Source organism: Heterodontus francisci, chromosome 33, assembly GCF_036365525.1.
Source record: "Heterodontus francisci isolate sHetFra1 chromosome 33, sHetFra1.hap1, whole genome shotgun sequence".
NCBI classification, from domain to species: Eukaryota; Metazoa; Chordata; class Chondrichthyes; order Heterodontiformes; family Heterodontidae; genus Heterodontus; species Heterodontus francisci.
Genome location: NC_090403.1, coordinates 23,549,177 through 23,565,557, shown reverse-complemented (window position 1 = coordinate 23,565,557; position 16,381 = coordinate 23,549,177). Strand labels below are relative to the sequence as shown.

The window sequence follows — 16,381 nt, the reverse complement described above, 5'->3', positions numbered from 1 at the left end:
GAGAGCCCAGCACATTAGTGCAAAAAAACAAGGCTGAAGCATTTGCATCCATCTTCAGCCAGAAGTGCCGAGTTGATCCATCTCTGCCTCCTGAGGTCCCCAGCATCGCAGACCCCAGTCTTCAGCCAATCAGATTCACTCCACATGATATCAAGAAGCGGCTTAAGGCACTGGATACTGCAAAGGCTATGGGTCCTGACAACATTCTGGAACCTGTTGTGTCCCTAGTCAAGTTATTCCAGTACAGCTGCAACACTGGCACCTACCTGGCAATGTGGAAAATTGCCCAAGTATGTCCTGTACACATACAGCAGAACAAATCCAACCCAGCCAATTTCCGCCCTATCAGTCAACTCTCTATTTATTATGAGCAAAGTGATGGAAGGAATCGTTAAGTGTTATCAAGCGACACTTGCTCAGCAGTAAACTGCTCAGTGACGCACAGGGCCAGTCAGCTCCTGGCCTCACTACAGCCTTGATCCAAACATCTTCACCTGCTTTGTCAATGACCTTTCCTCCATCATAAGGTCAGAGGTGGAGATATTTGCTGGTTGCACAATGTTCAGTACCATTCATGACTCAGATACTGAAGCCGTATGTGTCCAGATGCAGCAAGACCTGGACAACATCCAGGCTTGGGCTGATAAGTGGTAAGGAACATTTGTGCCACACAAATGCCAGGCAATGACCATCTCAAACAAGAGAGAATCTCTAACCATCTCCCCTTCTTGATCAATGGCATTACCGTCACTGAATCCCTTACTGTCAACATCCTGGGGGTTACCATTGACCAGAAACTGAACTGGACCATCTACTTAAATACTGTGGTTACAATAACAGGTCAGAGGCTAGGAATCCTGTGGCAAGTAACTCCCCTCCTGATACCCCAAAGCCTGTCCACCATCAACAAGGCACTAGTCAGGAGTGTGATGGAATACTCTCCACTTGCCTGGATGGTGCATCTCCAGCAACACTCTCTAGCTCACCATTATCCAGGATAAGCATCCCACTTGATTGGCACTCAACCACCACCCTTCACCACTGACAGTGTGTACCATCTACCAGATGCATTGCAGTAACTCACCAAGGCTCCTTTTGACAGCACCTTCCAAACCAGTGACCTCTATCAACTAGAGGCACAAGGGCAGCAGATGCATAGAACACCATCACCTGCAAGTTCCCCTCCAAGCTACACGCTATCTGACTTGGAGCTATATTGCCAAACCTTCACTGACACTGGGTCAAAATCCTGGAACACGCTTCCCATGGACTGCAGCAGTTCAAGAAGGCAGCTTACCACCACCTTCTCGAGGGCAATTGGGGATGGGTAATAAATGCTGGCCTAGCCAGAGACGCCCACATCCCGTGAACGAATAATGTAAAAACAAAAAGGGCCCATTTTAGTCTGTCTTTGTATTTATATTTCCTCATGATTGGCAGAGTTCTAGCATAACTGCATAATACCCTCTCTAAAGCATGAATATTCTCTTGTGTAGAGCCTAATACTACACTGTACTGTAACTGATCTTAAGGTTTGAATATATTATAACCACTTGGCCTTTGTATTCTATACCTATTGATAGTCTAAATTCTATTAGCCTTTTTCACTGCCTTGTGAACCTGATGTGCTGCCTTTAATAATGACAGTGCTTCTCCAAGTTTTTCCTCTATCACTGCACTGTGCCTATTTCCATTCATAGTATAATTAGTTATTTTACCAAAATGCATTACCTCATGTACTGAAATTGAATTCCATCTGCCACTTTTGTCTATTTCCTCATCTTGCTAATATCCCTTGGTGTTTTTTTATTTGGTCTTCTAAAGCATTAACTATACTTCCCATTTTGGTATCCTCTGTGCACTTTGACACCACTCCCTGTAGTCCTATAACCAGACGTTGACTGTATAACAATGGCCTCCGATCTGAATACTGAGGGACACCACTTTCCAATTCCAACCTGCTTTTTATGTAAGAGAAACTGCCCTTAGTATTTTCTCTATTCTAACCAATCTTTAATCAAATTTCAATTCTCTTTCCAATTTCATACCCCTTAATCTTCGGTAATCTCCCATCTGGTATGTTTCCAATGTAGTCAGCTTCTAGTTCATATCTGCACCTGCTCTCCAAATGAGTAATTCACCTAATGGCATTTCCCTGCCTTCTCCCTGTAACCCTGCACATTCTTCCTTTTCAGATAACAATCTAATTCCCTGATGAATGCTTCAGTTAAACCTGCTTCCACCACGCACTCAGGCAGAGCATTCCAGACCTTAACCATTCGCTGTGTGAAAAAGTGTTGGTTTTGCTTCTTTTACCAATTAATTTAAATCTGAGCCCTCTCGTTCTCGATCCTTTCACGAGTGGGAACAGTTTCTCCCTATCTACTCTGTCCAGACCCCTCATGATTTTGAATACCTTTATCAAATCACCCCTCAGCCTTCTCTCCAAGGAAAACAGTCCTAAATTCTCCAATCCAGCTTCATAACTGAAGGTCCTCATCCCTGGAACGATTCTCATGAATCTTTTCTGTACTCTCCTCCAATGCCCTCGCATCTCGTGCGGTGCCCAGAGCTGGATGCAATACTCCAGCTGAGGCCGAACTAGTAGTACTACTTCTGTCCTGTCATTGCTTCTCTCATTCAACTTCGGATGAACCACAATTTCCTTCAGTTAAACACTGGGAAGACTGAAGCCATTGTCCTTGGCTCTTGACACAAGGTCTGTACCTTAGCCACCCACTCCATACTGCTGCCTGACCACTTTGGCATCCTATTCACCCTTGAACTGAGCTTCTCACCCCATATCCTGTATGACGGTCTAATCCTACCTCTGCAGCATTGCCTACCTGCACCACTAATTCAGACCAACTGCTGCTGAAACCCTCAACCTATGCCTTTGTTAGTTCTAGACTTGATGATTTCAACGCTGTCCTGGCTGGCAGGTTCTGTGTGTTTCAAACTATACAAAACTATGCTGTCTGTATCCAAGATTGCACCAACTTCTGTTTCTCTATCACCACTGGTACACTGTGCTATATTGGCTCCAAGTTCCACAAACTCTCCAATTTAAAAATTCTGATCGTCATGTTTAAATCTGTCCTTGACTTTGACATTCTGTATCCTTAACTTTCTCCAGTGTGACAGATCTACCCCATGGCCTCTGTTTCTCCAACTCCTGCCACGGACATCCTTCCTGTGTTTGCTCAACTGCTGGCAGTCATCCCTTCAGCTGCCTATGCCCCCCACTCTAGAATTCTTACCCTGACCCTGCTTCAACCTCCCCTCGATCAATCTTTCAGCCTTCTCTTCCAGTATGTCCTTCTTTGACTCATCCTTTTGTTCCACGTGTCTGAAGAGCCTTGGACCATTTTCCACATGAATGGTATAAAACTGCAACGTCTCATATTAAACTGACTAGGCTTCTTTCAGTTCCTTCAAAATGTCGCCCTTTCCATTTGCTTCTACACATGTTCACATAAAGGTTAAGAAATAATGTACAAGTGAACCTTGGTCCTGTAGCTGCAGTGCTGTCATTGAAGCTCTGTTCAGAATAATATCTTCATGGGAAATGACACCTTTATTCTTGCTGTTCTCCTGTGCTTCCAAATGATTGGATTTCCGATTTTATCTTGCACTGCTTTATTTTATCGTGTATATGTTTGAGAAGTATGTAACAGTCTGTAACATGAGATTTTGAGTAACTGTTAAACAGTATCCTATATTAAGGAAGCATGACAATGGATGTGTGAAATTTTCATTCTCTATTTGAACTGTTAAAATGTCATTGAACTGCTTTCTTTAATTTTTTGGAGTTGGCCTACATGAGAGCATATTTTGAGATTTTTTAATGCTGGATGCAGGTGTGGTAATTACAGGTCTGTCACTGGTCGTAATGGTGACCGTTTTAAGGAAGTAAGCTTCTGCAATATTCAATTTAAGTACATTTTTTCCTATTATATGTTGGGTTTTGAGTAGAAATTAGTTTAAGCTTTCAGCATTCCCATTCTTCTCACTATATTGAGCACAAAGATTTTAATAAAATGTATCAACCGTGCTGGATCATTTGGGTCTAACAGCAAATTGTTATCAAAAGCTTGACTTCATTTCTGGCAAGAGTTCTCCATGACCTGAATATTACATCGTACTGTGCTAGACAAGGAGCTGAGTTTGGTCTTTATAGTATAAAGGCAAAGAATATTTTAAATTTGTTTTTATAGTTAGTGATTAAAGATGGGAGTGACCTTCACAATTGCTGGGTATGATCTTCAATTGGGTTTTTGCTTGAGGGCATTAATTCATGTTTCCCTTGCAGTGTGAACTTTTTAGATTCTTGCAGTATTCCCTCTAAAGTTACTACCAGATAGAACAGTAATAGCTTTCCATCGATTTAAAAACTAAGGGGAAAGTAGCATCTATCCTAATTTGTGTAGTCCAAACAACTTCCTGATGTGGAGCATGAGACCCAATGTTGATCGAACAATTGCTATGGGGTCAAGTGTCCGAAGTTTCAATTCTACTCTTAAATTTTTTTCCTGAATTTATTATTTCACTGTCTTAAGCCAGTGTTCCACTGCCCTTTTTCCTTGGCGCCCCCCGCCCCTTATACTAATAAGTTGGTGCACACGTACGTTTTGCATGACAAACTGATAGCGGTTTCTCATAAATAAGTTGTAATATTTTGACAACACACAAATGGGCCATTCAACCCTTTAGCTCTGTGCCATTTTATTGAAATACTATTTCCACGTGAATCCAAAAAGAAACGTGTTACTTCTTTCCCACACCCACTCTCCGCTTGCTCCCCTAACTTTTTAATTCATACAAGCCACACAATCAAATTCCCTGGGATTTGTTGAAACAGCTGCTTCTGACAAATTTCCCATTGGAACCTTGCTCTTAGAAAAGTTTTTCTGCCCTTCCCATTTCAATTTCTTAGTTGGACATTTTCTGACCAGAGTGATATTACATGTTGCATTGCTGGCAGATGTGCACTAGGGCAGTGAGAGTGGATGAGAAGGAAGGCGCAACCTGTAGAGGCAGTTGGATTGTCTGGCCATCTGGATTTTTTTTTTTGTTTACATCAGGATTTATGGACCTGATGGGTAACACTAATATCTATAAGGATTAGTTGCCTTCTGGTGTTCAGCTCAAGAAGATTCCAATAAGCTCCAGCCAGAAGGTGAAATTTCTTTGGCGGATTAAGCATTGACCCGATCTACATATGCAATTAATTCTGTAACTTGCTTTCCTCATCAGTTTTCTGCTATTGGCAAGAGAATCCTGAATCTTGGTGAGACATGTTCATATATAACCTTCAGCTTAACATCTGCAATAACTGACTTCATTGCCACTAAAATTTTCATAATCAAACCAGGAAAGACCTGTGTTGCAGTCCCCTATCCGGTACATTTTTACAGTAGGGGTGCATTCATTTTCCTAGATCATTGCTCTCGAAACCACAAAAGGTTACCAGAGGCCTGGTCTCCCATGAGTGCCAGTGAAATCTGAATATGGTGACCAAATCTCCATGGATCTTGTTTTTCTTAAATTTGTAAAATTTACGTGGAAGAGACCCCACTGGCTGCCTGCTGATGGATGAACTGTTGGGGATTAATTTGATAAACTGGAGCTGGCAGGCCTCCAGAACCATTCTGAAGAGATCTTCTAGAGCTGTACAAGTTTTTAATTGTTTATCAAAGTTTCCCAAATAATTGGATTGGCAAAGTAAATTTGGAACAATACTTTGCGATGCATCAAGGTAGCATGACGAAAGAACATTGTTTTAGGGTTGCAGAGGAGCTGATGAAGGGCTGGAATAGGTTCGGTGGAGTTGATTTGAGGGCAGGGTGTTGAACCAGTTAAACAGCTAGATGCTTTAAAGGGAAGATGGCTAGATTGCTATTATGAAAGGATGTGTCCAGGTGAGCTGTCGCTCTCTGAATTTAGCTTTTGATCGGAATGTTCAAAATGGATTATCGTGCAGTATTGGCCAGGTGCAGTGAATAGGCTTTGGAAATTAAGTAATTGGGATGCTTCAATGATGGAGAAAGCAAGCAGGTGATATGGGTGGAACTACTACCGACTGCTGCAATCTTTTTTGCCTCTTCTGTTTTCTGTGACTTCACTCAGCTGGTTATTCATGTGAGCCTGGTAATTTTTTTTTAATTCATTTATGGGATGTGGGCATCGGTGGCTAGGCCAGCATTTATTGCCAATCCCGAATTGCCCTTGAAGGTAGTGGTGAGCTGCTTCCCTAAACTACTGCAGTCCATGTGGGGTAGGTACACCCACAGTCCTGTTAGGAAGGGAGTTCCAGGATTTTGACCCAGCAACTGAAGGAACGGCGATTATAGTTTCAAGTCAGGATGGTGTATGACTTGCAGGTGGTGGTCCCATGTATTTGCTGCCCTTGTCCTTCTAGTTGGTCGAGGTCGTGGGTTTGGAAGGTGCTGTCTAAGGAGCCTTGGTGCGTTGCTGCAGTGTGACTTGATGGTGCACACTGCTGCCACTGTGCGTCAGTGGTGGAGGGAGTGAATGTTTATGGATGGGGTGCCAATTAAGCGGGCTGCTTTGTCCTGGATGGTGTTGAGCTTCTGGAATGTTGTTGGAGCTGCACCCATCCAGGCAAGTGGAGAGTATTCCATCACACTCCTGACTTGTGCCTTGTAGATGGTGGACAGGCTTTGGGGAGTCAGGAGGTGAGTTACTTGCTGCAGGATTCCAAGCCTCTGACCTGCATGGTAGGCATGGTATTTATATGGCTACTCCAGTTCAGTTTCTGGTCAATGGTATTCCCTAGGATGTTGATAGTGGTGGATTCAGTGATGGTAATGTCATTGAATGTCAAGGGGAGATGGTTAGATTTTCTTCATGATGGTCATTGTCTGGCACTTGTGTGGCCTGAATGTTACTTGCTGCTTATCAGCCCAAACCTGGATATTGCCCAGGTCTTGCTGCATTTCTCCACTGACTGCTTCAGTATCTGAGGAGTCGTGAATGGTGCTGAGCATTGTGCAGTCATCAGCGAACGTCCTCACTTCTGACGTTATGATTGAAGGAAGATCATTGGTGCAGCTGAAGATGGTTGGGCCGAGGACACTACCCTGAGGAACTCCTGCAGTGATGTCCTGGAGCTCAGATGATTGACCTCCAACAACCACAACCATCTTCCTTTGCACACTGTATAACTCCAAGTAGGGAGTTTCCCCCTGCTTCCCATTGACTCCAGTTTTGCTGGTGCGCCTTAATGCCGTACTCTGTCAAATGCTGCCTTGATATCAAGGGCAGTCTCTGTCACCTCACCTCTGGAGTTCAGCTCTTTTGTAAATAAGATGTGTTGGCACTTTTGAATTGAGGAGGGAAAGGCCAAGTTGATCCTGTATATGAATGCTAGCTTTTCAGGAAAACAGACAAGATAGCAGTCAGGAGTGAGGCGCATAATTTATTTTTTTCTAATCCAGGGGTGAGGATCAGTTGTTGAAAACCTTACTGTCATCCAAACAGAATCAACACAGTCTAAGTATTGAACATTCTACTTTCTGATCTGATCTGTATTTAGTTGCAAGCTTCCTTTACTATTAGGCAAGAATACAGGGGCCTATGTTGAGATGTTCAGAATTCGAAAACCCTGTTATACTGTTTTTTTTAGAATTGGATGGATCTCAATTTGATGCTATAAATCAAGCAAGCTGTGTTTGATCTGCAGCGTTGAGTAGATCCTTAGGTTAATATATAACTGCAGGGGCGGTGCAGTGGTTAGTACCGCAGCCTCTCAGCTCCAGCGACCTGGGTTTGGTTCGGTTCTGGGTACTGCCTGTGCGGAGTTTGCAAGTTCTCCCTGTGACCGCGTGGGTTTCTGCGGGTGCTCCGGTTTCCTCCCACAGCCAAAGACTTGCAGGGTGATAGGTAAATTGGCCATTGTAAATTGCCCCTAGTGTAGGTAGGTGGTAGGAGAATTGAGGGAATGTGGGGATGTGGTAGGAATATGGGGTTAATGTAGGATTAGCGTAAATGGGTGGTTGTTGGTCGGCACAGACTTGGTGGGCCGAAGGGCCTGTTTCAGTGCTGTATCTCTCTGACTCTATAATTTGGATGCATGTTAAATATATGATGTGGGAAGACTGACAGAATTGTAGAACAAAGCAAGAACAAAAGTTACAAAAACAAGAAATGCTGGATTCACTCAGCAGGTCTGGCAGCATCTGTGGAAAGAGAAGCAGAGTTAACGTTTCGGGTCAGTGACCCTTCTTCGGAAGGTGTTCCGAAGAAGGGTCACTGACCTGAAACGTTAACTCTGCTTCTCTTTCCACAGATGCTGCCAGACCTGCTGAGTGAATCCAGCATTTCTTGTTTTTGTTTCAGATTTCCAGCATCCGCAGTATTTTGCTTTTAGAACAAAAGTTAGTTGCATTGATTCGTGTCTTCAATATGGTCCTAAGTTATTTCTCTCCACAGTCACTGTACTCAAGTATGCAATGTGCCAAATTAATCATGGTCATAATTTTTTTTAGAAGTGCAGAATTTTTGATGGTTAGTTTAACAACCTGATTTTAAATAAGGCTTTGAAGACTGGTGTAAAAATGCTGACAGCCTTGGCTTAGTGATGGGGCTCTGCTCTAAGTTCAAAGCTGACACATCAATGCAGTGTTGAGTGCAGCACTGCCAGAGGTGCCGTCTCTTAGGAAACTAAATCTAGTTCCATCTGCCTTTTCCAGACGTAAAAGATATTGTTGCATGATTTGAAGAAGAGCAAGGGAGTTCTCTTGTCCAATATTAATCATTCAAATCAGCAGCTCTTTTTTAATTAAAAAAAAAACAAGGATTATCTGGTCATTAATCTCATTGCAGTTTGTGGGAGCTTGCTGTGCACAAATTCTGCATTTCCTTAAAACCGTGACTATGTTTAAGTATTGTACCAAGTTGAAGCATTTTGGGATGTTGAGGTTGTGAAAGGTGCTGTATAAATGAATTTTTTTCTAAACATTCAAAGGTACCAATACAGGAGATGTGAGGTGCTTCATTTCTGAAACCTCTTATAATAAATATCATGAAAACACCTAATACATTTTCTTTTGCACTTTTTCAACCTCACTATTTATATCCTTCAGGTGGTGCTGCGCTGCTCAGGAAGACTGACTGTCTTCATTGTTCCATTCCTGAGAATCAATCAAATAACAGTGTTGACTGTTAAACCCCCCCCGCCCCCACATTGAAGCACTTCATTTGTTGCAGGCTACTCAAGTTCTGTGTGAGACTCAGTGCTTAATAGGGCAACCTCAAATTACGAATCATGACACCAAATATGAGCTTTGGGGAGCCTTCCATATTCACTGTCACCCACTTTAATGCCCGGCTCAATGGTGTCGTCTCTCATCTCATTGCATAGGATCAAAAGAATACATTCTTTTTATAAAGTCCCTTTCACCGATTGTGGAGCATGGAGGTTGCCGCATGGATTTCTTTTATGCTTTCATGGGATATGAGTGTCTCTGGCAAGGCCAGCATTTGTTGCCCACCCCTAATCGCCCTTGAAGGTGATGGTGAGCCACTTTCTTGAATCACTGCAGTCCATCGGGTATAGGTACAATCACAGTGCTGTTTGGAAAGAAGTTCCAGGCTTTTGACCTGGCGATATAATTCCAAGTCAGTATGGTATGGCTCGGAGGGGAACTTGCAGGTGGTGGTCCCATGCATCTTCTGCTCTTGTCCTTTTAGGTGGCAGAGGTCGCAGGTTTCAAAGATGCTGTTGAAAGAGGTTTGGCAAGTTGCTGCAGTGCATCTTGTATATGGTACACTGCTGCCACTGTGTGCCAGTGGTGGAGGGAGTGAATGTTTAAGGTGGTGAATGGGGGTGATGATTAAGCGGGCTGCATGTCTTGAATGGTGTTGCGCTTCTTGTGTTGTTGGAGCTGCACATATCCAGGCAAGTGGAGAGTGTTTCATCACACTTTTGACTTGTGCCATGCAGATGGTGGACAGGCATTGGGGAGTTGGGAGATAAGTTACTTGCTGCAGAATTCCCAGCCTCTGTCCTGCTCTTGTTAACATTATTTATATAGCTGGTCCAGTCAAGTTCCTAGTCAACAGTAACCCCCAGGATGTTATCTATCTACAACTAGAGAATGCATGTAAGTGACCCCAGTGAAACAACATATCCCTTGCCTTCCTTCTATTAAGAAACAACTTCCATTTGTAGTGTTTTTTATATCCTCATGATACCCCATCTATAAGCATGTTGCCACCTGTGAATTATTTTGAGGTGAAGTGCAATGTAGACAACTGAATAGATTTGTCACTTTTTTTTTCAGACATCAAACAATTGTTGATGGGAAATAAGGGCAGCAGTAGGCTGTTAGGCCTGTCGAGCCTGCTCTGCCATTCAAACAGATCATTGCTGATCATCTACCTCTACGCCACTTTTCCCCGCCATCCCCATATCCCTTGATGTCATTGGTATCCAGGAATCTGTCGATTACTGCCTGGAACATGCTCCATGATTGAGCTTCCACAGCCCTCTGGGGTAGAGAATTCTAAAGATTCACCACCCTCTGAGTAAAGAAATTCGTCCTCATCTCAGTCTTAAATGGCCTGCCCTTATTCTGACACTCCCCTCTGGTTCTGGACTCACCAGCCAAAGGAAACATCCTTTCCTCATCTACACTGTCATGCCCTAAGAATTTTGTAAGTTTTAATGAGATCACCTCCCATTCTTCAAAACTCTAGAGAATACAGGTCAATAGTGCAGAAAGAAATTTCCAGGCTTTATGATTGCGCACAGTTCGTGTCTGTGACATGTTAAATGCACTATCTTAAAACTGTCTTTCATTTGGTTTAATTGTCGAATACACTACCAATGCCCAACTTTACTCGCTGCATGACTCCTACTCTTGAGGGGTGACTTTATAATCTTTTTGTAGAAGTATTTAAGCATGCCACTTTTGTAACTTAGCAGTCAACAGCCTGAAATAGGGCAAATTCAGTGGTGGGGAGGAGTGCGTTGGTGTAAATGATGTGCCATGATGTAGGAACCATTTTTCAACAGCTTACTATGCAACCTTTTACAGTAGCCTAGTCTTTAAGCATCTTGTGAATGTTTCACTATTCTTTGGATGATCATTGTTGTATGAATCTCCTACAAAGAAAAAATGGTCAGGCAGCCAAGAAAAGATTAATGTAATTATTGGAACAGTGTTTGAGCACTGGGTGCACTTTTCAAAAGTAGTATGTGTGCCATAAGAAAAAAATGTTTAATCTTGAATTGTCTTTGTGTAAGGTATTTCCCAAGGCAAAAGACTAGATTTTAGTCAAAAATGTAGTGCCTGACTGCTGCCATTCTGAGTCCTCTAGTTTCAATTCTGGATTTCCTTATTTAAGTTGCATTATCAAAAATAATCCTTTTTTTTCTTAGTGATTTTATTGAAGCAATGCTGTTACATTAACCAGTTCTATTTTTCTTGCAGAGAAAATGGGTGGGGCTCTCCATTGGTCAGGAAGTGGAAGGTATGTTTCCTTTTACTGCTTAATAAATTTTCCAATATTGAAACAAATATAAACAACTTTCCTTTTATATCTTATTTTATAAAGTCTGCACAGTTTACAAAGCATGGTGTATATTTATAAAACTATAATCTATCATACACATACACAATATATTGTCAGATGAGATTTAATGCTAATTCAGTGCTATGCAACACTGAAGTACACAATGATTATCATGAGGGTGAGGAGCACACCTTCCTAGAAAAATATCCAAAGGATTAGTTTAGAAGGAAGTGGATAAAATGTAGGCATGGCTAGCGGGAAGAGGAGGGGGTCTAAGATGCATCCTCTTCAAAAGAACTAAAATATAGTGTTAAGAAGTGACGTAGTGCTATTTGAGGAAAATGTGTTACGCTTGGAGGAGCTTGTCATTGAGGTTTAGTATACATATTCTGTCGACGCAGTTTTTTTTGGAAAAGATAAAAAATGAGAAACATTCCTGAAAATGGTTGTTTATGAACCCATCCCACTTGCTCGCTTTGCAATTCGGAAAGCATGCAATAATAGTGCATTGTGGTGTGATAAATGAGGCATCTTTCTGGACCCAAAATGAAAAGATTGGATCAAATGGCCTTCTACGATTTTACATATTGAACAACCTCTAACACTTTTTTGAGGAACTGGCATCCCAACTGGACTCTGGAAAGTCCTCCCACGTGTTCTTCCAAGAAGTAATTGATTATTACTATTACATGACTTATTGAATGGGGATTCAGGATAAAATCTGGGAATTTTAAAAATGGATAGGAAGCGGATGATATTTTCATGGTTGTTAGATTGGGACAGGCAAATGCTAAGTGAGGTGCCGCATTCATGATTTCAACTCAGAAGCTCTATAACTGGCCAAATTCACGGGTGTACTCAATTAGGAGGTGTAATTGAATCCAAGAAGGCAGCTTGGGAAATACAAAATAAGTTGGATAATATATTTTGCTGTTGAAATAGTTGAGTCTAGGGCTTTTAGTAGACCTGATGCTGTTTCAACAAAGGAAGCAGAATGCTGTACTGCATTGGTCAGAGTCCAAGTGGGGCAAAGGAATATTCACTGTGCTATGGTATGGCCACACCTTAAGAATAGTTCCTGTTTTTAGTCACCGACATGTAGACTTAAGGGCTTCAGATGTTTCAGAAAACAGACATTAGATAAATCTTTGGTGCCAGACGATTGCAGAAGCCTGGGCTATTCAGCCTTGAAAAGGGGTAGCCTTCCAGAGTGGAACATTGAACAGTCATGTAGCCCCTGAAGTCTGGAATTATGGTCTTCAAAGTTCAGACAACCCAGTATGAATTTTATTTGCACTACAGTTCTTGTGCTGGCTGATCCTGCAATCTTAAAGCAGCATTCAGGAATTGTTTTTGCTAAATTAGATTAATATTTTCGGCATTGTTCAATACTATGGTGCAGAGCTTTACTGTTCATTCCTCCCCTCCCCACTTCGAGTGACTGAGATATAACTTTTGCTTCTGGCCAAGAAGAGGCATTGCAAACCTTTTATTGACTTTACTGAAATAAATGTGATGGATAACTTTGATTTTAATTGGATGCAAAAATGATCTAAAGGTTAATTGCAACTTTCTACACTGCAAAATAATGTGAAAAAACATTGGCTTTTGTAAGATAGTTTAATACTGTGATTTGTTATAACAATTACTATTTTTTGGCTGTTGTAACGCTGCTGCGAGCAGAGTACCAGTCTGAATCAAAAAAACTATCACGTGCAACTGTTGTGTTTATCATTCACCTAATTCATTTTTGGCAACTAGCATGAGATATTGAAGGCTAAGTGATGACAAGAGCTTGAAGAGGAGGTAATTGTGCAGCCAAAGGTCGAAGTCTGTAATCTTTTGTTTTAGGAACAGGTCAGCTACCTCTTCTCTTTCCTCCCACTCAAAACCAAAGATGTGCATAACAATTAATTTGAAGTTGCAGTTACCAGTCTGAAATCAGTGACCGGAATTTGGGTTACACACTGTGTATACTGTTTGGTTGAAATTTGAATTCCGCTTGAGAGAGATTTCTGTGCCTGTGTTAGATGCATGTACAGAACACCTGGGGACATTAGGAGCAGGAGGAAGCCATTCAGCCCCTTGAGCCTGTTCCACAATTCATTTAGATCATGGGTGATCTGTATCTCAACTCTATCTACCTGCACTTGCTCAGGAAGCCTTAATACCCATGCCTAACAAGAATCTATTGCTCTGTTTTGAAATCTTCAATTGGTGCAGGTGGCATCCAGATTTCCAGTACTCTTTATAAAGGAATGCTTTCTGACATCACCCCGGAATGACCTAGCACCAAGTTTAAGATATGCCCCCTTGTTCTGTTCTTTCCCAGCAGTGAAAATAGTTTGTGTACCTTATGAATCGTTTAATTGTTACGAGCTTGAATATGTTACTTGGGTTAACCCTGAATCTTCTGTACTTGATGGAATACAAGCTTACTCTCTGCATTCTGTCTTAATTTAACCCTTTTAGCCCCAGAAGTTAATTTTGAAATGTTAGGTAGTAGCAGCAGTATTATCTGCAATATTTTGTGTGTAAATTAATTGCAGGTAGATACAAAATATGTGCCCAGGATGTTGAGTGGACCTCCTGGGCACTCTTAACTTCTGTTTGACGGTGTAAATCCAGTGCAGCATCGTGATCTGTTAACAATTTCCAGCTAATCCGAAACCACTCCTCTCACCAGCTATGTTGGACCCTGATTCCATATTGATAAATCTATAGTCCCAGTGTAAAGACCACCAGGGAGAGTTGTTTTACGCTCACTCTGACCTAACTCTCTTGAAGCATCTTTATTCAGCCTGTCATGGCACTGTTGCCTATTGTCACATCCTTCATGAGCAGAGACATCACAGGAAAGTCATAAGGTGATTGGTTGGTGAGTAACTGTTGTTGGGGAGTGTCAGTAAATAGCTGGGTTAGTGCACAACTGTTGTGGTGCATGTGTAAATAGCTGGGCTATAGCATCTCAACTGGCAGACTAAAAACGAGTATAAAAAAAAATTAAGTATTAATAAGGAACAAGTGAGTAGCTGAGTATTATCTTTGAGTAAGATTTATTTTAGCTAGTGAACTGCATTGATTAGTGGTAGGATTTATCAGGGTGAGTAAGGTTTTATTAGTCCAAAGGTGTTTTAGTATTGGTAACATTTTTTTTTAGCAGTAGCAAAGGTCAACTAATAAAGGAATGGCAGGATTGCTTCAACCTAGAGAATGCACCTCCTGTGCTATGTGGGAGATCCACGTTGCTTCCCGTATCCTGGATAACCATTTGTGCAGGAAGTGTTGTCAATTGTAGCAGCTTGAGGCCCAGGTTTTGGAACTTGAGCGGCAGCTGGTGACACTGAGGTGCATTCGTGAGGATGAGAGCTACGTGGATATCCTGTTTATAGATGTAGTCACCCCACAGCTTAAGAGTATGTAGGGAGAGAGGAAATGGGTGACTGCAGGTAGTGCAGGAGACCCCTGAATGCATCCAACAGGTGTTCAGTTCTGAATACTGAGGAAGGTTTTGGCTCATTTTGAGAGTGCAGCCAGAGCCAAGTCCATGGCACCATGAGTGGCTCAGCTGCAAAGGGGCTAAAGGGAAGACTGGAAAAAATTTAGTGATAGTTGATTCAATAGTCAGGGGAACTTGTAGGCATTTCTGTGGCCGCAGACGTGATGGTATGTTGCCTCCCAGGGTTAAGGATGTCACTGAGCAATTAGAGCATCCTGAAGGGGGAGGGTGAACAGCCAGCAGTCGTGGTACACATCGGAACCAACAACATAGATAGGAAGAGGGATGTGGTCCTGCAGTCAGAATTTTGGGAGGTAGGTAAGAAATTAGCAAGCAGGACCTTTAAAAGTAGTAATCTCCGGATTACTCCCAGTGCCAAGTACAAGTGAGTACAGGAATAGAAAGATAAGACAGATGAATGTGTGGTTGGAAAGATGGTGCAGGAGGGAGGACTTTAGATTCTTGGGACATTGGGACTGGCTCGGGGAGATGGGGGCCTGTACAGGCCAGACGGGTTGCATCTGAACAGAACTGGACTGAGTTCCTTGCGGGACGTTCTGGTAGTGCTGTTGGGGAGGGTTTAAACTAGTTTGGCAGAGATGGGGACCTGAGGGTAGACTCAGTTGGGACAAAATCAAATGAAAGTGGAAGGCAGAAAATTAATGGATGAGTTTGGAAGGCAGAGGAAACCAAGGTTGGAAAATGAGTTTGGCAGTGCTCAAAGGTATCTCGTTCAATGCAAGGAGTATAGCAAATCAGATGAACTGAAGGCACAGACGTGGCAGTATGATATCATAGCTATTGCAGAAACATGGCTTAAGGAGGGACAGGAATGGCAGCTCAATGTTCATGGTTACAGACTTTTCAGACACTATAGGGAAGGGGATAAGTCAGGAGGGGAGGAGCAATTTTGCTCTCAAACTATTACAGCTGTGAGGAGGGATGATATGATATGTTGGAAGGTTCATCAAATGAGGCCATATGGATTGAGCTAGGGAACATAAAAGGGGCAATCACACTTCTGGGAGTGTACTATAGACTCCCAAACAGTCAGAGGGAGATAGAGCGGTATATGGGCAAATCTGTAGGAAGTGCAACAACAATAGGGCAGTAATGGGGGATTTTAACTAACCCAGTATTAACCTGGGATAGTTTTTAGTGTGAAGGGAATTGAGGGAGCAGAATTCTTGAAGTGCATTCAGGAGAATGTTTTTGGCCAGTATTTAGCAAGTCCAACATGAGAGGGCACAGTTTTAGACTTCGTTTTAGGAAATGAAGATGGGTAGGTGGACAGAGTGGCAATGGGAGAGCATTTTGGTGGTAGTGATCATAATTTGGTCA

The 16,381-nt window shown here is 42.3% G+C and overlaps 1 protein-coding gene across 2 annotated transcripts in view; it reads left to right on the top strand.

Annotated features, from left to right (window-relative positions):
- LOC137348053 (vesicle-fusing ATPase) overlaps positions 1-16,381 on the top strand; it is a 315,973-nt gene that overhangs the window by 60,191 nt on the left and 239,401 nt on the right. For both annotated transcript variants that reach the window (XM_068013170.1, XM_068013171.1), the window contains exon 4: positions 11,460-11,499. In XM_068013170.1, coding sequence (XP_067869271.1) covers positions 11,460-11,499 — 40 coding nt within the window. The remainder of the gene's footprint in view (positions 1-11,459; positions 11,500-16,381) is intronic.